This window comes from Cnephaeus nilssonii (assembly GCF_951640355.1).
Source record: "Cnephaeus nilssonii genome assembly, chromosome: 1".
Taxonomy (NCBI): Eukaryota; Metazoa; Chordata; class Mammalia; order Chiroptera; family Vespertilionidae; genus Cnephaeus; species Cnephaeus nilssonii.
The window spans coordinates 47818488-47845638 of record NC_137072.1 but is presented as its reverse complement, the minus strand read 5'-3'; the positions used below and the strand labels follow the sequence as shown (position 1 = coordinate 47845638).

General features: G+C 40.4%; 1 protein-coding gene across 1 annotated transcript in view; it reads right to left on the bottom strand.

Moving 5' to 3' along the window:
• The window catches only part of TACR3 (tachykinin receptor 3), a gene marked incomplete at both ends in the record, with an annotated part of 47721 nt that extends 26230 nt beyond the window's left edge, over window positions 1-21491 (bottom strand). The window contains one exon of the mRNA XM_079779352.1: window positions 20962-21491. Coding sequence (XP_079635478.1) covers window positions 20962-21491 — 530 coding nt within the window. The remainder of the gene's footprint in view (window positions 1-20961) is intronic.
• Between the last annotated feature and the right edge of the window lie 5660 nt (window positions 21492-27151).

Genomic DNA, 27151 nt, shown 5'->3' with positions numbered 1-27151 from the left:
CGATGCCTTCCTGCTACCTCCAAAATTGAATTCATACTGCATCATAAAAATTTCCATAGTATCTATCAACATAAATATATATAATTTTTATAAAAATACCTTTGAGGCTCTAAAAATCACACTTACAATGATTTTTAGAGTGTAGTTTTTTAGAAATTGTCAAATCTCTGAATATGGTAACCAGAGTCAAGTTTTATTCACCTAGTAAAATAGTGACAATATCCCTGGAAGGATCAAATTCTGGCTTTAAATTGATTAATATTGCTAATTGCCAAATTTTGGCTAATAGAGCAGAAAATAATGTACAACAAATTAATTACATTTTTGCATTTCTAGTTATAAATCACATTATTTAAATGGTTTTATTTTTACTGTTGGCCATTTTGTGTGTCTCAAACATATACTGATTTATGCAAATTTTAAAAGGCAACATTTTTATCAAAGAGTTAGTATTACTTAAGCAAAAACATTTTAACTTTAAGAATAAATACCTCAAAATGAGAATAAAAATAAAGATAATGAATTAATTTGTGGCTTGCTTTGTGCTTTTGTAATTATTAGGCTTTTGATCTGCAGTAGATATATTGAAACTTATCTATATACTACTCATAATATTAACTTTTGTTATAATTTACTTAAAGGAAATATTCTTAATTTATTATATATGACAGTCAATAGGTAAAAGTGAATGTTGAATATATAAACAATTATCAAAACAGTATCTTTGTTTAAGAAGATAAAGTGAATCATGAATAGAACGTAAAATGAAAGCTTTAAAATTTACTTCTCATGCTTATGTTGATAAAGATAATAGCAATATTGATTGTCAATCATTACCAGGCTATTTATTACAATTACATACATTATACATATTTAATATCTAGAATAACCCAATCAATAAAATAATATTATCAGATTTCTTTAGCACAAAAGAAAACTGAGGCTTAAAGAAATTAAGTAAATTTCTCAAAATGACTCAGATGGTAAGAGCTGGAATTCTAAACCAGTTCTGCCAGTCTTCAAAGTCCATATAGATACAGATTATGGCTTTGAACATAGCCATTTATGTAAGAAATTGTGAAAGAAAATAATATATATAAGGTAGATACCTTCCAAAGAATCAGAAGTTGCATTTTGCCTTAAGAATCCAAAAGTATTCACATGTAACATAAAAATTAAAAGTCAAACATATAAAAATAATAATTGTAGTTGGGCATTTCTGTTTCCACTGTTGCTGATTACAACTCACCATAGTATTTCTCATTGTATTAAATTGTTGTTTTTTGGGTGTTTCCAGAGTCAACCACAACATTTATCAATAGATTTTGTTTTACTCAACTGAATATTTCTCAAACTCTATTATAATCTGCTCTGAAATTTCTGAACACAATTTGGATGTTTAAACAGTTGATTTTTTGAGATTAAAAAGAGAAATTGAGTGACATGAGTAGGGTTAGAGTCCTGTATAGCTACTGTAGCATGGATAATTCAAAATAAACTGCAAATTTCTTATAGATTTTTTTAGACAATTAGCTAATGATAGAGAAAATTTTTCCTGACAGGTGGAATATTGTATGGAAACAATTTATGTTCTCACTAACACTTTAATAAAAGTAGAAATTTTGAAACTTCAAGCTGACAGTTTTGTCATTTCTGATCTGATCTGTTGTTTATTCATTCAGCCAAACATTTATTGAATGCCTGCTGTGGTATTCCAAACACTGTAGTGATACAACCGAGAGGAAAGATGGCAGAGCTCACAGTCTACTGAAGTAGATAGATACTAATCAAATAATCTCACTAATAAGTGTAAAATTATAGATATGGTAAGTGTTACCAAGGCCAGGTATATATGATCACGTGAATTCATTTACTGAGAAAATACATTTAGATTGTGAACCAATCTTCCTTAGGAAAGGTCACTCTGGGTTGAAAGTTGGAAGGGTGACTATGCAAGGTGGCAGAAGGATGAAAGTTGCAAAGAAGACTTCTTGGAGAACAAGCACTATGTGAAAAACTCCTATGCTAATGGTTGGCTTTTAAGTTTTGAATGGTATTCCCTTAAAAAAAGATACATTGAAATCCTAACACCCCGTATCAGAGAATGTGACCTTATTGGGAAGTATAGTCTTTATATAGGTAATGAAGTTAAAAGGAGGTCATGAGGGTGAGTCTTAATCCAGTGACCGGTACAAAGGAGAAATTTGGAAACAGAAATACACGGAGAAGGCCATGTGAAGATGGAGGACTGTGTGATGCATTACAAACCAAGGAATTCCAAAGACTGCCAGCAAATCCCCAGAGGCTTGGAAGAGGACAGAAAGGATTTTCCTACAGCTTTCAGAGGGAGCATGGCCCTAGACAACACCTTCATTTCAGGCCTCTAGCTTCCAGAACTGTGAGACAATAGATTTCTGTTGTTCTAAGTCACTCAGTTTATAGTACTTGGTTTCAGCAGCCCTAGGAATCCACATGATGAGTCAGGGTGAGAAGCATTATACACTTGAGTAATTAAAGGGTAATTGAAACACAGAAAGTGAAGGGGGAAAATGGTTTGAGACAAACTTGTAATGCAGGTTACAGATTTTTTTTTTTTTTTTTTTTTGTCTCATGGAAAGTAATTGATGCAATTCAATTAGGGACGGAGAATAATCAGATTTTAGTCTGGGGAATGGACTGAAGGATGAAAAGAATGAAGTAGGGAAATGAGTTACCTGGCTGTTGTTTTGCTTTGGGTGAGAGATGATTGATGCTTGAAATAGAGTGTTGCTACATGGTAATAGTCTGAGGAAAGTAAAAAAAAAAAAAAATGTTGAAATATTGCAGAAAGAGAGAGCCAGTTGGCCAAAGTACCTGGTAGTGGGTAGAATTGCCAGGCACTGCTGAAGACCAATTTGAAATTGGTGATTTGGAATCCATTGTGGCATTATTTCCTATTCTGTGATTCTCTCCAGTAATAACAGCAGGCATGAAGATGGCTGCTTAAGCTCATCCAGATAAACATTCTCTGGACCTTGAGAAGAAATGATCGAATCTCAGATGTAAACTCACTCAAATATCAGTACTTTTTTCTTCCTTTAAAGAAATATATATCTTTGATGTAGTCACATTAGCTTTTCCTACGTGTTTTTCTGAGCTTCTCACTACCATTCTTTACTCACCAAACAGACTCCCAAATATGTTAGTCTCCTGAGTATTATTTCATGAATAATAACTAAGATTGGGTTCTTATTGTACCAATTAAGATATCACTTAAAAAAGTTTTAAAGTCACTTTTTATCACTTTTTACAGAGACTGAAATTCTCAGATGCATCCATTTGAAGCTTGTTTTTTTTTTTTTTGTTTTGTTAATCCTCATCGAGGATATTTTTTACATTGATTTTTAGAGAGAGTAGGAGGGAGGGATGGGGGTGGGGGAGAGAAACATTGATATGAGAGAGACACATGGATTGGTTGGCTCCTGCATGTACCCTGACCTGGACTGGGGATCAAACATGCAGTCCAGGTATGTGCCCTTGACCAGGAATCAAATCTGTGACCCTTTGGTGTGTGGGCTAACACTGACTAGCACTGGGCAGAGTGGAAGCTCATATTTTTATTGACATTTTAAAAAATCAGTTTTCCTTTACACTTTATTATTTACAGTTTGCTTTACCACTTACTATTTTTCTGATATAATTGAGGGGTTCTTTTCTCTTTGAGGTATATTGCACAATACTATTTTTGATATAACTTTACTTAATAAATGAGCATTTTCCATTTTGTAATTGTTCTTGGTATCTTGTCTAATTCTTTTTTTTGATAATATTTTTATTAAACTCTCTGGATCTTTACTTGTTTCTACACATTTCAAAATGAAGGCAGGTGCTATCTTCAGATGATTACTTGTTTATATTAACCATGCAAAGAATATTTGTCTGAAGTGATATGGATTTTGCTGTTTTCCAGTTTGATTCTGACTATAGCAGACAATGTTTTAGCCTGTAAATGACAAATATAAATTGCTGTTTGGCTTCCATGCAAAATAAAGATTAGTTGCAACAGTTGCTCATAACCCATAAAATTTCAACTTCTGGCCTATGGTGCCAGAACATTTTTTGCTTGGACAAATCACTAGAAATACAACCTTTCTTGAACCTGCAATTTTTAGACAAATTTTATTTTCTATAACTGTTCTAAATGAACTTAAGGATGAATGAATTATTATTGTCAGTGAATTTTGAAGATTTTATGAAAATAAACATATAAATATGCATATGAATGTACATATATAATAGGGACTTCAAAATATTATCCAGCAAAAAAGAAATCACTTGTTTATTTATTCAAAAATTTTTATTAATATAAATAAAATGTATACACTGGCATTTGAGGAAAATTATGTTTAAAGAATAAATTATCAAAATAGTGAAAGTATTAGACTTTCATTGCATATGCTTTCAATTTAAATTTAGCAATTAGGTTTATCTATTTAACTATTTATTTATTTATTTATTTATTTATTAAATATCAAGCATTTATTTTCAACTAATTCTTAAATGCCAGCAATTTTTTCAGGATTGTGTGACATACTTTGGCTATGTTGATAAATAAAATAGATGTTGTTCCTAATCTTGTGGAGTTGGAGTCTAATGTAGAAGAAATATATTATTAAAATAGTCAGAGCATAGGTAAGAAATTATTACCTAATTGTTGTTTGGGACAACATTACCTCTTGAATATTAGGTAAACTTTCCTTAGAGTTTTAGTGTAGTGCCTGTGTGAGTTCAGCACACGTCCCTCTGATTTCTAAAAACTGCTCCCTGACCTATTTGGTGCCCTCTGTTTCCATTTTCATATGTATAACAGACATTCATCTCACCCAGTGTAAACTGTTAGGTTTGATGGAGCAATTGAATCAATACCCCGCCCCTGAGAACTGGCTTTTCAGGTCATTTCACTATGGACATTCCCTTTGCTGAGACCACATTTCACTTGTGGTGACCACATTCCATTATCTCCCCTCCGGGTATGCATCAAGAAGTCTCTGCCCAGAAAAAGCCCGCCAAAAGTCCTTTAAAAGCCGCTGACTCCCCTCACTGGGTGCTGGAGCCATCCGGGCTCAACCACCTGGTGATCAAATAAATTTGTAATCCCTCACCATTCTGGCCTCGTGTTCCTCCTTCAGCGACCTAACATTTGGTGCCAAAACCCGGGAAGGTTCCATGAGGATGGGGAGCCATCGTCCCGGCTTCGGTCACCCCGGGTTTGCTATTCAGAGAGCAGTAGGCAGCGGCAGCTCGTCCTGGGCTTACCTCCGAATCCTACTCGGGTGACTCAATTGCCAGCCTCGATCAGGCCTCCCTCCCTTACGGAGCCTTCTCCAGCCAGCCAAGGGCCTTCCCCAGCCAGCTAAGGAGGACGCCGGACCGGGAATCTCTCCTCCATTGCTGACCCTCCATCCCACACCGGCCAATCTTCTCTAGGTGAGTGACATTCCACAATTTCCCTTCTCTCGGGTCTTCTGCCCACTCTCTCTCTGACTTCTTGGAAGTCCCTCAGCTCGAAAGTCTTAGTGCTAGGCCAGAAGACTCCTCAGCCATTCAGCTTCGGGTCCTTCTGGATCGGGGACACCCAGTCCAGAGGGTCACCTCTCATTTCTTGAGGTGATTTGTTTAGCAGCAGGGACACCTGCCCTAAATAGTCACCTTTGGATTTGTGGTCTGTCACCCTTCCTCTCTCGTGGGCCACACCACACTCCCTCAGCACACTCGCAGGGGAGATCATGCCCAACCACCTCATTTTACTTTGTAACACTGTTTGGCCACAACATAAACTAGATAATAAGTCTCAATGGCCTGAAAACAGCACTTCTAATTTTAACACACTGAGCAATTTAGATAATTGCTGTCACTGCAATGGAAAATGGTCAGAGATTCCCTACGTCCAGGCCTTTTTTCACCCCTTAGTCCCAATCCTCTCTCTCAGTCCTGTTCTACCCATCAGATCTTTCTCCTTCACACAAAACATCTTATCCCTAACACTTCTGATTCTGAATCTACTTTTGACCCAGCAGACCACTGATCTCCACCTCCTTACACATCCCCTCCCTCACCTGCAGTAGATTCCCAAGACCCAGACCCTTCTAACCAGCAATCACCCTCTCCCCGGCCCCTGAGAGCCAAAATCCCAAGAATACAAGCTCCAAAACAGCCTTTTCCCACCTGACACTTGCTCTCGGGCCACCCAAAGACCACCCTCCTCAACAGCTTCTTCTATTCCCGTGCCCATTCTACCCCTGAGAGAGGCAGCAGGAACTGAGGGCGTAGTCTGAGTCCACGTCCCATTCTCTATGTCTGACCTCACACAGATTGAGAGGCACCTCAGGTCTTTTTCCACTAACCCGACCACCTTTACTAAGGAATTTGAGTGCCTTGACCCAGTCCTATATCCTGACCTGGCACGACATCTATGTCCCCTGTCGTCCTTTACAGAAATTTACCACCTTAGACTCCACCTCCCCAGAGGGAGCCTTTCTTCTGAACACATTTTATATCCTAACCAGCCCCCGACATATGCCGCAAACTTTGGAAAATAGACAGAGGCCCACAAACACCGCAAAAAGACCTCGTTAACCTGGCCTTTAAGGTCTTTAATAATAGAGACAAGGAGACCCAAATCCAAAAACAAAGGCAAGATCAGGCCAGGCTGAGGCCCAGAAGGAGGCCTTCCAGCTCCTAGCCAGCACTCTCATGAACCCCAGACGAAGTGCTGGTCCTCCAACCGTGGGTAAGTCTGTAGAGAGCGCCTGGGAAGGCACATGGGCATTTCTTTAAATTGTCAGTTGAACCCAAGGCGACAGGCAAAGCCACACCCTGGGAACACGCTTTGCCAAAAAGGCAAGGGTGTTGTTATCAGCATGACCTTCATTTCAGCCCAGGTGTTGGGTAGTGGGTTTTGATATGTAAATCCCGTCAAGCACCAGGAATGCTCGGGCCTACTCAAGAATGCAAATAATCTCTTTTGTCTTGACTTTTTTTGAAACTTCTTGGTATTTGGGGGTATAAAATAAACACGCTATATCGGCTCTGGGTCACTGTCTCTCCATCAGAAGAGGGCAGCGGTCCAACCGGCCCCAGCTTTTTCCTTCCATTTTGTGTCTTGTCTCTTTCTTTCTTTTATTGATCAATCCCCAGCTTCCTCTACTCAAGAATTGGGCCCGCTCTCTAGCCACGCTGGACGCGGAAAAGAGAGAAAATAGTTACATAAGTCAAGGGCTAAGCCTCCTCCGGGCCCGTGCTTCAAATGGACACTGAGGAAGGACACTGAGCCAAGTCCTGCTCAAACCTGAGACCCCCGCCTGGGCCCTGCCCAAGGTGCGGAAGGGGAGGCCACTGGAAATCAGACTGTAGACTGGCCCCTCCAGGTCGGACCTCAGCCAGTCCAGCATGGCTGCCCTCTGGATCTGTTTTGGAGCTCCCAGACCTCCTGGGACAGGCTACCAAAGAAGCTGCCCAGGCCCTGACAGGACCCCACAGACTTACATCACCAGGACAGAGCCTTGGGTAATGACTGTGGTGGCAGGTAAGCTGATCTCCTTTTTAATTGACACTAGGGCCACGTATTCTGCCCTCTCCAAATTCGCTGGGACCCTTGTCCCCTCCTCAGTCTCTATTATGGGGATTGATGGATTAGTCTCACAGCCATTAGCCACCTCACCTCTACACTGAATCTTACTAAATACCCCCATTCACTCTTTTCTCATTCTGCCTCGGTGCCAGGCCAGGGCTACCATGCATTCTCTCATAGAACCCAGTTGTCCCAAACCACAGTCACCTACCTTGGTTTCACTCTCTCACTCCACAAGACTGAGCCATTCTTTAGACTGTAAATGCCTTATCTCCTCCATGACTGTCCCCTCTGAACAAGAAATTTTCTCCTTTCCTTAGGCTCACTGGGTACTTTCGCCTCTGGGTTCACAATTTTAGTCTTCTTGCAAAGCTCCTCTATGACATGACATGGCGAAGGGACCCCCTCACTGAGCCTTTAGATCCCAAGACCGACATTCTCACCCCTTTAATGCTCTGAAAACTGCTCTGACCTCAGTGCCTTCTCACCCCCCCACCCCCCACCCCCCACCCCCCACCCCAACTTTCCCAAAGAACAACTTTCTTTACTGCACATGCTTACTTAACAGTCTGGCTATTATCAGAAGCTGAGCTCATTATCGCTAAAATGTTAGCATGTTATCTCTAAGGAAAAATCCTGCAGTTTTGAATCCAAGTAGCCAGAGGCCTGGGAACAGGCTGTGGGGCCTGCTCCCTCCTCCCCTGCCTTTTCTCCAGCCTCAGATGCCTGTACATAATTTCCCAAAGTCTTTAATAACTTAAAGACCTTGGAGCATTGCTGGGTTAAATGATAAACATCTAAACTATTTTAAAACAACATAAAATACTGAAACATTGATTGCTGGACACATTTTAATTTGCCTGGTCTTAGTTTTTATTACAGAAGGTTTCTTGTACTTTGTTGTATGCATATTTTCTTGAAAGTAAGAGTGTGCTTAAAGTGTGTTGATAAATGTCAATCTAAGAAATGTTGGCTGTTTACTTTTTGGTTATCATTGAAAAATTAAGATTTCTAAGAGTGAAGAATTCTAGTACATTTTATTTATTTATTTATTTATTTATTTATTTATTTATTTTTTTAAATTTCTTTATTGATTAAGGTGTCACATATTTGTCCTCATCCCCCCATTCCCATCCCACACCCCTCCCCATGGATGCCCCAACCCCCTGTTGAACTTAACCATTGGTTAGGCTCATATGCATGCACACAAGTCCTTTGGTTGATCTCTCCCCCCTCCCCCCACCCTCCCCTATCCTCCCTCTGAGGCCCGATAGTCCGATCGATGCCTCCTTGTTTCTGGTTCTGTTCTTGTTCATCAGTCTATGTTGTTCATCATTTCCCCTAGATGAGTGAGATCATGTGTCACTAGAGATATACTTATATGAACTGAATGTGAGACGAGCAATAATAGTTATGCTGACAAGCAAATGAATCAGTCTGTAGTGAGTTTCTTTCTGGACCAACAGTTCTTTTGAGACCCAATATCAATGTCCACCAGTTCCTTATGAGTACATGTCGGCACTGACCCCTCAGCTCTGGATGGTGGACAAATGGTGGTAATGCAGGTCCGATTCCCTCTGGTTTGGTCTCGGCCGGACCCAGGGGCACGGCTTCATCCGGACCCAGGGGCATGTGGCCTCACCCGGACCCAGGGGGTGCGTGGCCTCACCTGGACCCAGGTGCGCGCGGCTTCACCCGGACCCGGGACCCAGCCTCACCCTGATCCAGGGGCACACGGCCTCACCCGAACCCGGGATCCAGCTTCACCCGGACCCAGGGGCGCGTGGCCTCTCCCAGACTCTAGTACATTTTAAAGAAAAAAGAAAGAAAAGGTCTGTACAAGTTGCTGAAGGTATGACAAAAAGAAATATTAGAGTAGAAATACTTAATGGAAGTTCTGAGGCATGGTTATGCATTTTTGAAGGACATAGAAAGAAGGTTTGAAGGCTAATTTGAAAGTGTGAAATTTGTGAAGGTTGCGTATGTGATGAGAAGGAAAGAGAAATGTTGAAAGAAAGAAATAAGTTCTAAAGTTAAGTATTTATAAGAATTGTAAAAGGGCCATTTTACTCTGAGCAAAAAAGTGAGGTTTCAGTCTCCAAGCCTGGCAGGACAAGGTTGCTGGATACTTCTTAAACTAAACCAGAATATTCAGCAGTGGACGTTTAAGACAGGAGTGTACATAAGGCCTCTGACCTGCACCAAGCCTGCTCTTCCGGTTGGCTGGGGGGAGGGGGAGGCATCTGTACTTCATAGGTCAAATATATAAGTTTGCTTACTTTGCTTTTTCAATAAAGGAGAATACTTTAATTGCTTGATAGGTTAGCTTTTCACAATATAGTCAAAGTCTCATATAAACTCATTCATATGAGAAGCCAATATTTTATGAGCAACTGGTTCTAGTAAAGTCCAAAGTAAAATTTGCATATATATGCAAATGAGCAGTAGCCAAAAAGAATGCTGCTTAGAAGTAAATTTAAGTTTAAAAAAAACAGGAATTTAAACCTTGATGCAAAATTGTACTGTCATGCTATTTCCACACACACACACACACACACACACACACACACACACAAAAGCCAATTATAGAAAGCATTTCAGATTTCACAATTTTATTGGATTTACATGTTTAGGGGAGGAAAAACTAAATCACCATTTTTTCCATCTGATGGTTCCAAACATGGCTTTCTTTTTTTGTTATACTAACCTGTTATTCTGTCATTTTCTAAAACCCTACATCAGTGATGGGCAACCTTTTGAGCTTGGTGTGTCAAACTTCGCCAAAAAACTGAGCATAACTCGGGTAGTGTGTCACTTTGAGGAAAAAACATTATTTCGCAAATGTTTGATCCTCAGGAGCAGCAAATGTTTCATCCTCGGCATGCGGCCGCCTCAGCGGCCGTGTGTCATCAGAAATGGCTACGCGTGTCAGTGCTGACACGCGTGTCATAGGTTCACCATCACTGCCCTACATGCACCATCAGTAATCCTGTCACTTATAACCTTTGAGAAATTTAGCCCAGTTCCCCATATCATCATCAGGCTACTTTGTCTAGCTCAATACTTTGAATTTTCATGCACCAGGCCTCTAGTTTGTATATAAGGTAATATGCATACAAAGCCCTTTTTCATGGCAATAGAAAATAAAGGTAAATCAATTTTACCTCATTTTATAAAGGGAACAGTTTTTAGATGAAGAAAGAATTCAAGATGGTGCCCAAAGTGGATTTAGAGAGAATAACAGCTAAAGAAACCCTCAGGTAAGATCAGTGGACATGTTATCCTATCTAATAATAGAGTAACATGTAAATTACTATCACTCCGCTACGCCCACGATTGGGCGGCGGGAGGCTGGGGGGTGGGACTTGGGGTGGCCTATCCGGCCATTGAGAGGCACGGATCTGCTGCCACTGAGGGGGGCTACCCTGCTGTTGAGAGGTGCAGGGGACGGAGTCCTGCCCCCTGCGCCTCTCAATGGCCAGATCCGCGGCCGCTGAGGGGGCCTGCCACGGACACCCAGCTGCGCCTCTCAACGGCAGGGTAGCCAGGTGTCTGCGGCAGCCCCCCTCAGCGGCCGTTGAGAGGCTCAGGGGGCGGGAGTCCCACCCCCTGCACCTCTCAACCGCGGGGTAGCCCCCCTCAGCGGCCGCGGACCATCAAAAGTGGGGGAGCTGGGTGCCTGTCTGCTCCGGCACCAGGCCTTTCAGAAGCCTCCGCCGAGCCGGAGGCTTCTGAAAGGCCTGGTGCACCAGCGGACAGGCACCCAGATCCACCGCGAAAAGCGAAAGCGTGTAGGGGACCCTACACGTGCATGATTCAATCATGCACTGGGCCTCTAGTATAATAATAAATGGGTAAAGGAAGTGAAAATTTTAAACAGAAGAATCTCAGGACACTTGCTAGTTTTAGTCAAATATATGGAGTGCTATAATATAGAACAAATATTAGAGCAGTTTGATATCACTATAGAGGGTAGAGCTCAGTTTCTGGAGATGAGTCACATATACTTTCCAAGGCTCCAAGGGTATATGGATTGTCTTCAGTGGTATTAAGATTGTTGTTGTCGTTTGTTTGTTTTTTGTTTTGGCTCCGTTGTTAAAGGTACTCAGGAATAGAATGAGTGACAATTTTTTGGATGAATTAAAAGACTATAAACTTCCAAATGAACTGTTGAAATAGATGAAAGTAGACTCCATCACAACTTTGAAATTCCAAATTTAATCAGAGAAAGGTTGTCTAAAAGCTAATTATAATCAGAATTATGACAGGAAGCAGATTGACGAAGACAAGCTAGTGTGTTGAAAATTATATATGTTCGAAGTAATTGTAACTGTGTAATTGCAGAGTACTACAAATGTGACTCATATAGCAAATAGTATGAGACCACATTCCCTTCCATCAACTTCATGATTTGGCTTCCCTTTTTATATGCCTTCTAGGCATGTGATTAAATAAAGCTACATATTATATTTGGCACTACAAGTCAAATTCTGGCAGACCTTTTTCTTAACCAATAGCAGCACCGAGTTCTACGAAAGTGAGTGGAAACAATTTTATATCTACTCTCCTTCAGTATGAATTACTTCAGAAGAAACATGACTATTACTAATGTATATGAGAATATGTGTGTTTCATAAATAAGTTCTTTTACTCTTGGAAAACTAATACTACTTTGAGCATGCTCATTGTAAATATTATGCATATGTACATATGAGTTATTCTGAACCTCTTCCCTTTTCTCATTTCCTTTGTACAGTCATAAATATTATCAGCCAAATTTCTGACATTACCCGTTATGTTCTTTACTTCCCTTCCAACTATCAATGCCTGGACTACTGAAATACCATCATAGTGGGTTTCTTTGATGCTACTCTTTTCCAGCTTTCTTCACATAGTCTTCAAAGTTCTCATTCTAAATTATTTTACTGTTTCTTCACTTTCAACAGGATTAACTGCAATTCTGCACACCCTTTACTATAGTGACACTAAATATCTTACCCTTTCCTCAAACTGCCTATAATGCATCAGTCAGAGCTCCAGGGAAAACAAGGCACACTCAAATGAGAAAACTGAAGAGAGTTTAATAAATAAGTCATTTACAAAATTTAATAAAGAAGTCATTTGAAAGCCCCATTTTCAAATGAGGAAAGGAAACCAAGTTGAAATGAATGTTCCTAGGATTAGCAATAGCAAAGAGTGGGTGTCCCCTGCCCCCGGCCTGAAGGATGAAAGAATCCTATAATCAGAAGTGAGGAGGTGAAGCCTTAGGAGAGAAGCTCTTGACAAGAGATATGGCTACAATTGGGCAAATTTGCAGCAATTCTGAAAGGAGGGTGTGGTTCATATATCCTAAAGTTATTCTCTCTTCCTCCCACAGCTTCCAGGTGTCTCCCATTAGGCAAAGCTAAGAAGAGGCCAGATAGCAAGGGACCCCCATCCATGCAGGTAGTCCATAGAAATATCCAGATGGGGAGCGGGAGGAAAAAAGAGTGCAATAGGTAGAGAGGAGATCTGAACTGAAAGAGGGAAAGCACCCAGCTCAAATATCCTTTAACAATTTAATGTTTTTCACATGCTAGTTTCCTTACTGAAATGATTTTCCCCTTGCTCATACCTTATTCTAAAGTTCCACAACTGAGCTCCACTCAGATTACAAAATGTTCACTGTGGATTCCTTCCCTTCCCTACATCCAGTTAATTTTTACCTCTTCAGAGCTCCAGCACATTATGCACTTACTTTGATTTTAGCTCATTGGAGATACTGATTTTATTCTTCTCTATGTTCTTTGGCACTTAAAAAAGTATCTGTAGTAGTCAAATGATTGTTGAATAGTGATCACGAATGGTTATTGAATGTTTGTTTACAAATGAGAACTTCAGCACATATATAAATTTTTAAATTGCTAACTGGAAATAATAAACAAAACGTAAAGTATGATTAGAAGGTAAAAATGACATTAAATGAGACAATGTATACAAAGAGACAGACAATGTCAAGCACAGTAGATGATCTAAATTATCCTAAACTATGTCAAATAACATGAAATTAACACTTATGACAAAAACAACAACAAGAAGAAACCAGCTATAGTGATAAGCTTGAGACAAAAGCAAACAAAAAATAATTTATTTTAAGTGGTTCTTCGGTATTTGTGATTGGCATGGAAAGAGAAATAAGCTGATGCCAAAATTCTGATGTAAGAATTTAAAAAGCTTCTTTTGATATTGTCTCTAGCTCTTCAATAGAAACGTAGTCCATTGGGGCACTAGAGTATAGGTTATTTCTCTTCTAATTCTCTCCTTTTAAAACAATTTCCTGTATGAAAGCAATGAGTAATAAGATCTATGCAACTTTAATTAGGACAACTTGTTCTGAGTGATTCAGTGATTAAATAAAAATATTTAATGTTACAGTTGGAGACTGTAAGTTCTTTGGGTAAACTAGGAGCTAATTGCTTTCAATTTTGTCTAATGTGGGTCTACATCAGGTAAAACTTTTTCCTGAAGTAAACAGTGGCAGGTAGCAGTTCCACTGTATTATCCTTAAACTCATAGAGATGATGGTGTACATCAAGCAGAGGATGTCTAAATATTTGAGTATTTGAGTTGTGATGAAGTAAATACTTATTTAACTGTTATTGGAAGAATTTAGGTAATAGATAACCTCTATACTTTGAAAATAAAGATGGAAAATAGAGGCTATTTTCATATCTAATTTAAAAATTTAAATTATATTTTCATGATATCTTAATAAGGTAAATTATTCAGTGATAGAAAATGATAGGAAAACAATTTGTATTGAGTGTCAAATGTATGCAGTCATTATCCTAGATGCTATGAATTTAGTAGCAAACAAAACAGGTAATAGTAAATAGAAGAAAAATAAAGCAGAATAAGTAGATAGGAAATGATATGAGGCTACTGTTTTAGACAGTAATCAGTTCACACATGAGCTACACTGAGAAATGAAAAGATAACTATTCATTCCTTTGTATGAACAGCTTCTCTGTCCTCTTATAACAAACCTACAAATGTAAGATACTTTTATTCTAATAGTAAAAAAGAAGGATCTCTTACCCTTTGAGACAGCATGGAAGGACCTGGAGAGTATTATGCTACGCGAAATAAGCCAGTCAGAGGAAGACTGGTATCACATGACCTCACTCATATATGGAATCTAATGAATAAAATAAATTGATGAACAAAATAGATCTAGAGACATAGAAGCATGGAACAGACTGACGAATCTCAGAGGGAAGGCACGGGTAAGGGGGGTGGGAGGGTGGGGAGGTGCATGGGAAGAGATCAACCAAAGAACTTGTATTCATATATGCATAACCCATGGTCACAGACAATAGGGTGATGGAGCCTGGGGTGGAGGGTGAGGCTGGGCTAGAGGGATCAATGGAGGAAAAAAGAGGACATATGTAATACTTTCAACAATAAAGGTGAAAAAACAAAAGTATTTCTTCTTTGTTCTCACAGACCTTACATGGGCAGACAGACCAAAATAAAACACACAAAAAACAACCAATAAACATTACCTATGAACTAGTTATTTAATATCCTAGAAAGTGATACATGTGATAAAGAAAAAAATAAAGCAATTTAAAATAGAGTATTCAGAGTCTAGAAATAGTTCAGGGAATGAGTAACATGGTCATCTGGAGGATGAGTGTTTCACACAGATGTAAGATCCTGAGGTGGCAACATGCCTAATATGTTGATGAAATAGAGGGGACCAGTGATAGTGGAGCAGAGTGGTGGAGTGATGAGCAGGCAAGAAGGTCAGGAAATAGCATGTGACCAGTTACTATAAATTCTTACAGACCATTGTAGGGACATTCGCACTGAGCAATCATCAGCACCATCCATCTTCAGAACTTTAATTAAAACTTTATTTGGTTTCATGTAAAAATGTGCATTTTGTTGTAGATAGTCATAAAAGGAAAAAAATAGAAAAGAAAATTACCCAAAGTCTCAGAATTCAGAGCAAATAAAATCTACATCAACCTTATTGCACATATAGAATTATATCAGACTATTAAATCCCTGATCCAAAAATTCCTCATGTGTTAGAGATCCTGCTGAGTCTAGAATGGCATTCCGACTCCAACTGTGTCTAATGAAGTGGTGAGGCTGCACGCCCCAGCCATCTGTTTCACAGCATTTATTTAACGTACCCGTGATCAAGCTAAAAGAGGTATGGACAATTCGCCGTTCTGGAAAGATGGTTCAGAGCTAAGACCCAGCAAGTGAGAGTTGCAAGTAGAAGATGACAGAACACTGGTCATTAAGAAATTGTTAATGGAGCAAAGGTAAGGGACAAGATCCCTTTTCCAAATTCTATTTGGGACACAAATAGACATCACCAATATTTTAGGCATAGGGCAAAGTTTGTAACTTAGGAATTTTGCAGATTTGGGTGTAACAATGTGCCCAAACAGCTGTCTGGAGAAAGGCATGGCTTTTTTTTTTTTTTTTTTTTTAATTGATTTCAGAGAGGAAGGGAGAGGGAGAGATAGAAACATCAATATGAGAGAGAATAATTGATTGGCTTCCTCCTGCATGTCCCACACCAGGAATCAAGCCTTCAACCCAGGCATGTACCCTGACCAGGAATCGAACCGTGACCTCCTGGTTCATAGGTTGATACTCAACCACTGAGCAACTCAGGCTGGGCAGGGCATGGCTTCTTCCTCCCAAGAAACTGTCATGCTCTGTACCAAAGTGTTGGCATTGCTCCCCTCTCCTCCCCTCCTCTCCTCTTCTCCTCTGTTCTCTTCTTCTCTTTGGCCAGGGTGTGGTGGGGAGAATGGAAGTGCTAAGGATGACTACTGATAAACTCTTATCAGACCTCCCTAGGGCTCTTTGAAATACTAATAATTGGGAGAATAGCAAGAAATGGTTTATAAGTAAAGGTTATGGGATAAAAAAATATTCATTATTAACGTTACCATATTTATACACATGTGTCTTGGGAAAATTGATGTTATATTCAAACATGATATTTTTCTATCTTTGAATAAGAAGTACAAATTGTAGAAAGCACCAGTGATTCATAAATTTCCTAAAAGTAACCTTTCCTAAAACATAGTTTTAGTTACTATTTTGCAAAGAATGCAAAGTTAAAGTTCATCATCATCTGGGCTAAAAAATGAGTCAAGTCTTATTGTAATACTAACAAAGAATATTAACTCCATGGCAATGGCTTTCTCTAAAGTAGAAAGAAATGAGGAGATTGGCTCAGCACACTAAAGACTGATAAAGTAGTTTGAAAAATTGACCAAAGTTTTTATATCCATAATATGTATAGCATTGTAACATTTACCACAATATATTGAACTAATTTCATTTATTTATAATATCTACTTTGTTGTATAAATTGTTATGTTGTATCATCCAGAAGAAAACTAATTAGATAAGAGAATAAATTGGAGCTCTCAATTCAAAACTGAAAAACAAACCCATGAATTTGTATGAGATTACTTGGAGTGAGATTCAGGATTCACAATTTTTTAGAACTGTATTTTTTAATTGCCCATAATAAATTTCAAAAAAATAGAGGTTCTATGAATATGTTGCATAACAGTTAGCTTTATGAAAATTAATCTTTCTAAAGAAATTAAGAAAACAAAGAGTAGTATATAATATAGATTTTTATCTATTTGGCTAAAAATATAACTTAGGCCCTAGCCTGTTTGGTTCAGTGGCTAGAGCGTCGGCCTGCAGACTGAAGGGTCCTAGGTTCGATTCTGGTCAAGGGCACATGTCTGGGTTGTGGGCTCGATCCCCAGTAGGAGATGTGTAGGAAACAGCCGATCAATGATTTGTTCTCATCATTGATGTTTCAGTCTCTCTCTCCTTCTCCCTTCCTCTCTGAACTCAATAAAAATATATCCTATCTAATAATAGACAAATATGCAAATTGACCGCACCTTCGCTACGCCCAAGCCACGCCCACCAGCCACGCCATACCCACCAACCAATCAGGATGAATATGCAAATTACCCCAACAAAGATGGCGGATAATTTGCATATCAAGGCAGCGTAGAAAGAAGTCAAGAGCTGCAGAAGGGAGCAAAGCTGCAGAGAAGCAAGCAAGCTGGGGGGAGGAGAAGGGCGGAGCGGAGGCGGGGCCGGGGGAGAAGGGAGGAGTGGAGGCGGGGCCGGGGGGAGAAGGGAAAAGCAGGCGGGCTGGCAGAGAAGGGAGGAGCAGAGGCGGGGCCGGGGGAGAAGGGAACATCAATGACAGAGCAACGGAGAAATTAGAAAAACAGGGGGGCTGGCGGAGAACGCGGGGGAGGGGGGCAAGGGAGGAGAGCAGGCAGGGCGGGGTAGAGTGCAGCAGGAAACCCTATTGCAGGATTTTTCCTGCAACGGGAACGCTAGTTTAAAAATAAATAAATAAAAATATAACTTAGTTTAGTTAGATTAAATATTTTTTAATAATTATTCACAGGTATGTTCCTATGTTTAAATAATGTAAATTATTTTTGCTATCTTTGTTAATGTTTTTGAATTATAAAATAAAATGTATTACATTACTTAAGGTTTTTAGGTAAGAAATAGTGAATGTCATCTTCAAAATTCTATAATTAAATATTCCAATCAATACTGGACCATGTACCCAGAAATTGTCCTTTACTCTATGTTAAGTTAGAATTTCTAACTTAAACTAAAAATGTACTTAGAAAATATAAGAAAATATTTTTTATTTTCTAATATCCCCATATATTGAATAGCACATTCACACACATTCACACACACACACACACACACACACAGAGTGGAATTATTTCACAATGAAGAATCACTTTTCCCACCACCGTCCCCAAATTTGCCATTTTGAAATGTAACAATTAAATATAACATCTAAAAGATGCCAAGCTTTCCCAGGATCATGCAATAAAGCCAAGATCCAAATCACTGCAGGCAGTCTACTCCCAGGCCAATGCTCTCCTATGCTTCTACACTATTATGGCTCCTAAGAAGTTGTGATGACTGCAGGGTTTAATTAGACAAAGTTCTTCCTTCAATTAAATTAGAATTTAGGACTTGTTTATGCTATATATATTACATGTATGTATAACTCATCTTTAATACATGTTACGTATATCTTAATTGAGAATGTAGATGTTAGAAAAGTATTAATAGAACAGATAATATAATAAAAAATATTGTCATTTTTATTCACTTATGACATGTGCCATTCAATACCAATTTCACGCACACTAAATTTTCATCAAATTTCATGATGCACTATTAAAATTTCAAGAATATAGTGAGAAACAAAAATAGGACCAGAGTCATAGAAGCATTGAACAAACTGTCCAAACTATGAGGGAAGGGGGGGTGGTGAGAGGGCAAGAGATCCATCAAAGGACTTGTATGCATGCATATGAGCATAACCAATGGACACAGACAGTAGTGGGGTGAGGGCATGTGCTGGGGGGTGGGGGCGGCTGGGGAGAGGTCAATGGGGGGAAAAGGAGACTCATGTAATACTTTCAACAATAAAGAATTAAAAAAATAAAGTACATTGATTTACAAATAATAAAAAAGAATATAGTGAGAATTTCTTAACATGATATGCCAATGCCTCTCCTCCTGATCACATTAAAAAATCATGTGCTTGCAAGAAATATAAAAGACCAAAAAAAAAGAAAAGAAACAAAGACAAAATAAAAAAGAAAGGTGTTCAAACCAAAGTAAGATTCATTTCTATCTTGAAGCAATTTTGCCTGTTCCCCAATTTGGGACTGATATTGCTGCTTCTTTTTATTTCTGTCCCTCCAGAAATGAAGGGTGGAGACACATGTAGAAAATCAGAGAATAAAAGGGAAGGGATGATTGACAGTTTCAGAGGTAATAAAGAAAAAAGTGATTTTGTGCTTATTTCTCCTGTTTAGTGGCAGGTAACCACCGTTCCTCCAGTTTAACAGTCTTGTTAATGTCAAAAAAGTGCTCCTTTCCACCAGTGAGAATATTGAGACTTGCAGTTAAAGTGAAATCATCCCCTGTATACTCCATGCAGCTGTCAATCACAAAACTGAGACTGAAATCAACTGGCGTGGTTCATTTTTTAGCATAATGTTGAATTAAAGTGTAACCAGCTTCAATAACAGGTGGGAATTTACCATTGTTCTAACACAAGCATGCTTATGTCATAATGTCCAATATGAGAAAGCAAATGCACACGAAAACATTCAAAACTTAAATATGAGGACAAGTGTGGAGGCCCATCCAACTTTTAAAAATTGTTTGAGCATCTCAGAGTCTCCTCTGTCGATGAGGGAACAACCTAAAAGTTACCTTAAACAGCTATAGATCAGTATTTCCTTTAAAAATTTTTTATTGAATTTATTGGGGTGACATTGTTTAATAAAATTATATACGTTTCAGGTGACAGTGCTATAATACATCATCTGTATATTGTATTGTGTTCACCACCTCAAGTCAAGTCTCCTTCCATCACCATTTCTACCCCCTTCACCCTCGTCTATCTCCCTTAACCCCTCATAATCACCATACTGCTGTCTGTGTCTATGGGTTTTGCTTTGCTTTTCCTTTGCTCAGTCCCTTCACCTTTTTTACCCAACCCGACTCCCCTTCCCTCTGACAGCTGTCAGTCTGTTCTCTAACCATTTATTCCTTGAACGTTTTGTTACTCATTATCTGAAAGATTTGGAAGTGATGTTTGGGGCACAGGATTTACCCAGTTCATAGTCTCACAGACTACTGGAAGTAACATGTTACCCGAGACATTGGCTGGTGGCAATCTTTGGGAAGGCGTTTCTTGCCTCTGATGGATGGATGCTCCATGACTGGGAGGCCAAACCGGTGTTGGCCGGGGCATAAAGATAGGGAATGGATGGGTGGGAATGTGGACCAGCAAACCAGAGAGCAGAAAGAAGAGTAGAGGTTGACACTTTGTCCATTTCTCTAACAGGGAGGTGGAAGCCCCAAAAGTTCACTTCACAGGGATATAAGTTTTGCTGCAGTAGTTTGAAGCCATTGGATAAAGTCGCTAGTATTGTTTCTAGCTGATTTTGTCCTGCTTGGAATGGCAGACTTTCTCATCTCCCTCATCGGCCTCCGTCAGTCCCTCTAGATGCCCTTCATGGGGATCAAGGGGTTGGGTGGAGTGGGGGTGGCCATAGAAACAGAAACTGGTTCACCCCTGGAGGACTGACTACAAATGCGTCCCTGACCTCCCTTCTCCAAGAACTCCTTCCCAGACTCCTTCCTTTGATCCCACCCGTCCTGTCACCATTTTCCTTTGTAGCCTTATCCCCCAGCCCCGCTCTCCTCTCTCCCTTCCCCTTCCATCCTTCCTGTTATCTCCTCACCTGTCCACCGCGATGGCCGTCATAGAGTAGATGCTGGCGAACACCGCTGTGATGGGGAAGAAATTCTGGAAGCGACAGTAGTTGGCGCCGAAGTACCACTCACTGTGGAGCGCGTAGATGAAGTTGACCAAGGTGTTGAAAGCGGCCATGGAGGCGTCGGAGAAAGCCAGGTTCACGAGGAAGTAGTTGGTGACGGTCCGCATGCGCTTGTGGGCCAGGATGATCCAGATGACGATGAGGTTCCCGAAGACGGCCACGGCCACCACCACGCTGTAGGCGAGGGACCAGAGCACGATGCGCCAGGTCGGCTGCACGAACTGGTTGGTGAGGTCGGCCCGGGGCTGCGAAGGCTCCGGGGCGGTGGCGGGCAGCCCCGGCGTGGGGGGCGCGGCGGAGAGGTTGCCGGCCTGGGCCAGCAGCTGCAGCCACTCAGCCTCCGCCGCCGCCAGCGCCTCGCTCAGGTTCCGGGCGCCGGCGCCAGCTCCCCCCGCGCCGACCGTCCAGTTCCAGGCTGCGGGGAGAGAGGCCATCGCCGCGGGTCTGGAGCCCCGGACCTGCCCACCCACCCGCGGCCGGCCCGAGCCGCGCCTCCTGAAGTTCTTTGCCTCCCGGTCCCTGGAAGCACCGCAGGGAAGGCACGGCTCCCCTTGCTGGTGAAGGGATGCTGCCGTGAGCCCGCCAGCGACGGGGAGGACGGGGCGCCGCTTCCTCCAAGGCGTCTGAGACTTGGGCAGGATTGAGATCTCGGGGAGAGGTTGGGGCTGTCACCGGCCGGGATCTCGGGACTCGCCCCGGCGGGAGCTCCGCGCACCGGCTGGAGCACGGAGGTTCCGGCGCCCGGCGCGCTTTATAGCCTCCCAGTCCCCCTCGTTGGTGACGTCGTGGGGGCTGCGAAGCTAACCAACCCCTTCGAGGCGCTGCTTTCCTCCACCCGCCCGCCCGTCAGAGTTCATTCACTGCTACCCATTGCCCAGCAGCTGGAGCTCGGCAGGAGGACGTGCTCCAGGAGGGGCCGCACTGTCTCAGATGTAATTAAAATCTCTCCAAGAGTGTTTCTCCACTTTTGACTACAAGGTATTTTGCTGAGGTCCCTGCTCTCAGACATTTACTGTTCCTTTTCTAAACCAATTAAACCGTTCACCGGTAAGTCAAAAGCACACCCCAGGGGATTTTTTTTAGTGTGTGTGTGTGGGGGGGGGGGGGGGCGGGCAGGGGGGGGGGGTAGCTGCTGAGGGCTGTGGGCTGTGGCCACAGCTAGCCATGCCCTGTGTGTTGTGTCACTGGCTTTTGGAATTTCACTGGACTTTCTGCACGTGTGTTTATGTTATCACTTCTCAGATCCCTTTTCCTCTAGCTCCCACTTTCAAATCCAGTCCCCCTCTTCCTCTAATCTACGGACTATGGTTTCCCCTGGAGGAGTCTGCCCTGGGTGGAATGCCATGACGCACAGAGAGTAAACCAGAAACCCCCGCGAGCTGTAGTTTCTTGAAAAAACGACAAGAATTGGATTTCTTTATTTCCCTGGTATAAACATATCCTGTAAGCAATCTAAATGCATACACTTGGTTATACAATTTTGCACATTTGGCCCTTGGGTTTTCAAGGCCTGACTATGCGGACTCAAGTGACGAAGCTGAACAGCCATATCCTTAGTTTCCTGGGCAGGTGGGCAGGCCTGACTCCTGAGCTTTGGCTGGAGCAGGTGAGCTGGAGTGCACTGTGGAAGGCGAGCTGGAGAAATAGTCTGTGATTAGATAGATTTTATAGACAATGCATCAGTATGTTCCAGAGGCTGTGCTCTCCTTTATTCGATTCTTGGGATAGGTGTGCAGGGATTTCATGTTAAACATAATTTAGCAATCTCCTGAAAACATTTGAAATCTTTCAACCTCAGTTTTCTCATTTGAAAATGAAAAATGAAAAATTATATATATATATTTTACAGGGTAATTATAAGGATGAGTGGTTTCAACAGATTCCTTCAACAACACTAGGCAAGATGGAGGCCTCAGGAAGTGTTAGCTATGTGCCTCTTGTTATTGTTGTGCATTTCATCTAAATGTTTTCAGGTAAAATGAATCTTAGGAAGTTTGCTTTACTTCAAGCGGAGGTACCTTCTAATTTGTGACTGTTCTGTGCTGCTTAATTTCCCAGTTCAGAATATGTTCTTTAAAAATCCTGCAATAATTATTGCACAAATGGACATAGGGTGACTGGTAATGACTAGTGTTTTCCATTTCATATTTTTTATGATGAAAACAGTAGTGTATAGAAATAGGTTTGAGGCAACCTGATAATTACATTGACAAAACCCTGCTTCAAGGTAAATGCATGCTGAAAGTGATAATTATCAAGGGTTATTATTTCCCAGAAAGGCCTGTGAAAATATATGATAAATGATAAGTTAACAGAGATTTCAGATTTCCTGCTTACTAATTCTAAATTAAACAAATTTTAAAGGCAAATTACTTCTTTCTGCCAATTTATCATCTAGAAATTACTTGAGTTACAAATGAAAGCCTCTTTCTTACCTAATCAAATCATGAATTTTTAAAAATTTCTTTGTATGGTAAACACCATTTATTAAAATTATAAAATGGATTGCCCAGCCGGCATAGCTTAGTGGTTGAGTGTCAACCTATGAATCAGGAGGTCATGGTTCGATTCCTGGTCAGGGCACATTCCCAGGATGTGGGCTCAATCCCCAGTGTGGGGCATGCTGGAAGCAGTGAATCGATCAATGATTCTCTCATATCATTGATGTTTTTCTCTCTCTCTCCCTCTCCCTTCCCCCCTGAAATCAATTTAAAAATACATTAAAATAAATAAAAATATTATAAAATGGATCATTGTGGTGGTTTGGTGATTATGTATATTTTGATCAAATGTTTTAAGTTGTAAAATTACTTGGTTGTATAGAAATCCATTCAGTTTACACTGTTGCTTTACTTATCCATACAGAGTATCATAAGTCTGTGATTCTGTTTTCCTTGGACTTACATGTGGGTGGAGTTGATATGACAAAAAGTAAATGATAATTATGAAATTGAAGTAGTTACAATACAAGGGAATTAAAGAGATCTTTCCTTTCAGAAGAAGAGAGGAACCCAGGTCATGCTTTTCCTTCTAGATCTGCCTTACATAGTGAGACTCTCTCTGTATCCCAGGGTGGTAGTGAGGGGTAGCCATTGTTCATTCATTGTTTCATTCATTCCTCAAGTATGCATTGAATATACTTCTTTCCAGGAGCTGTGCCAAGTACTAAGAATGTGGCAATGAAACAGATATGAATCCTGTTGTCCTAGAGCCCTAAATAATTAGCATTTTTGACATTCAAGCAAGTATTATGAATAGTAAATAGGGAAGAAAAGAGAAAAATGGAGTGTGTGACTGAGTGGAAGGATGCTGTACTTGCTGGATTCTGGATTCTGTCAACTTTTCTTAAAAAAGGGGAAGGTCTTGCCAGGCCATTGTGGCTAAGTTGGTTGCTTGTCATCCCATGCACCCAGAGGTCACCAGTTTGATTCCAAGTCAGGGCACATGCTCGGGTAGGGAGCTTGATCCCAGTAGGGGGCATGCAGGAGGCAGCCAATCGATATTTCTTTCTCTCTCTCTCTCTCTCTCTCTCTCTCCCTCTCCCTCTCCCCTCTTCCACCTGTTGTCGGAAACTGCTGGCAGGACTATAAAAATGCTGGGGTAGCAGAAGACCACATTTACTCTCTGTTTTCCTCCTGAATCCCAGTAGAGGTGTGAAAAGTGGGGTTACATACGGATTTTTTCTAACCTTAGGAGATTGTGCTTATAATTTCCACTCTACAAGGCAGACTTTTAATTCAACCTGAGGTCTTGCATTTTACTCAGCAGATATTAATCTTTATCCAGAGATTTAAACTTATTTTTCTGGAAATACTAGATTAATAGACTTACTGATGTTTTTCTATCTTATTGTGTTGGAGAGATCAGGAGTAATATTTTGGGGGAGGGTGGGGACCTGAGTAAATCATTCTTAAAATGGGAATGTTCTGATCCTAGCCTTTGCAATGATTACCACTGCTCTTTTTGATCGCATGATTTGTTATTAGGCAATAAAAATGTTATCTGCTGAGCTGTAACTAAAACTGTGTTTCTGAAATCTCATAAAGTAAACATAAAACAATGCAATTTATTTGTAGAACTAACTCTTCAGACAAAGTTTTGTAGAACTGATTGTTCTCCATGGTCTTAGAAAGAAACTGGTCGATTGCTTCATCTACATAAATAATTTCCTTGGATGGCTAAGGAAATAAAATTAAAGGAGGGAAAAACTATCTCAAGATATTCAGAAGCCTCTTATTTTTGAGGGACTATAGAGATCGCTTAATCTAAATTCCTTAGAGATGGAGCAATTAAGTCACCAGGAGTTACAAGTCATTTATGGTTGAATAGGTAAAATGGCTTGGGAGTTGTGAAGAAAGTTTATTAGTATTTCTGGGCACCGGTACTGAATGTACTTTCATATTTAGCTAACAATTGCTGACTAGTTACTGGGCTTTAATTGAAACTTTTCTTGTTGAGTGGTATACAATTAAATACCTATTATGGTCTGTGTTATATCAGCTCATCACTGGGACAGGGAAGACAGGGAAGGAAGTACTAATGAGTCCGGTGGATTTTTCCTGAGCAGGATGCAAGGGTGATTTCTTTTCTGGGTTCTTGTCCAGATGGATTCGAAGAATGAAGCTATGGACAAAAGGTGGTAGATGAAAAGGTAGAAATTTATTGGAAACAAGTGCAGACTCCCACGTAGGGAGAGGGACTCAAAGAGGGTAACCCACTAAGTTCCTTTTTCCTAAGGTTTATAAAGGCTGCAGTTCTTTGTTTCTTGATGCTGCCTTCCAATTGGTAGAATATTAATTTCAAAGCTCAAAACCCACATGGTGCCCCATCTCTTTCTCCCCCTTCAGTGGTAGAATTCTCTACCTCCTGTGAAAATCTGTTTCCCTCTTTCTCCCATTTGTCAGCATTTCTCTATTCCCTGTGAAACTTCGTTTTCTCTTTCTCCCCATACCCTGTGGCTTTTCCCTACCTTCTGTGAATGGATGTCTTCCTCTCCCCTTATCCTGTGGCCCTTTTTGTTCTCTGTGAATGTATGCCTTTTGGCAGCTCCAAGCCCCCAACCAACTATGCCTTCCTCCCCCATGGGCCCCCTAATTCCTAAAACTCCCTAAACCTGCCTATTTTACCCCTAAACACTCCTTTCACTAAGAGACTTTCCCCAGTAAGTGGAAATGGCATATTCAAGAACATGCAACCTGAGGAACCATGTGAATCTTACAGCATTTGCTTGTTTGTCAACAGGAATATCAGAAGCTGAAAGAACCCATGGGCTGAATATTGAGCAGATCCAGGCAGACCCATAGTTTATAGATCACATTGGCTTATTACCCATGACTTTGGATGGATACCAAAAAGCCTTGATCAGGTTAGACACTTATTCTATATTTGGATTTATTTATCCACTAACTGAAAAAATACCTCTAACACTGTTTAATGCCTAAAGCAGAAAATAGCTCCATTTGGACCTACTGTTTACATAGCATTTGATCAAGGAACCTATTCATAATTTGACTACAGGTGCAGTGAAACAATACCCTAAAAACACACACATCTTACCCTCAAAATAGTGTAAAATTAAAATTTGGAATGGGCAATGGAAACAGCTACTAACTATATTGAGAAGTGATAAGGAACTAAAAAGATGGCTGCATTACTGAATAAATGTGTGTAGATACTGTTCTATTGTTTTTAGCTGCCAGTATTATAAATGATGAATTCTAATATAAAGTTGAATTTTTGGTGGATAAGAGTTTTATTTATATTTGTAAACTTGTATGATTATTATGAAATGTAAAATATAAAATCGAGAATATGCTGATAATATTCTAGAGGGCAGACTGAGCTTCGTACTATTTTTAAGTCTCTTCAGCAGGGAATGTAGGTGATATACAGTGTACAATGTAAGAGCTAAACATTCAATTGATTGCAGAGGCCAGCTTATCAAAACATCATTCTGTTTTATCATTTAAAAACTTGTTTGTTAAGCCACTGCTACCCCATATAAATTTTGTTCTCATATATGTATATCCTTTTAATTTTGCTTTTCTTTTTTATGAGAGATTAACAATTTCAAAGAAACTTGTACATATAAACT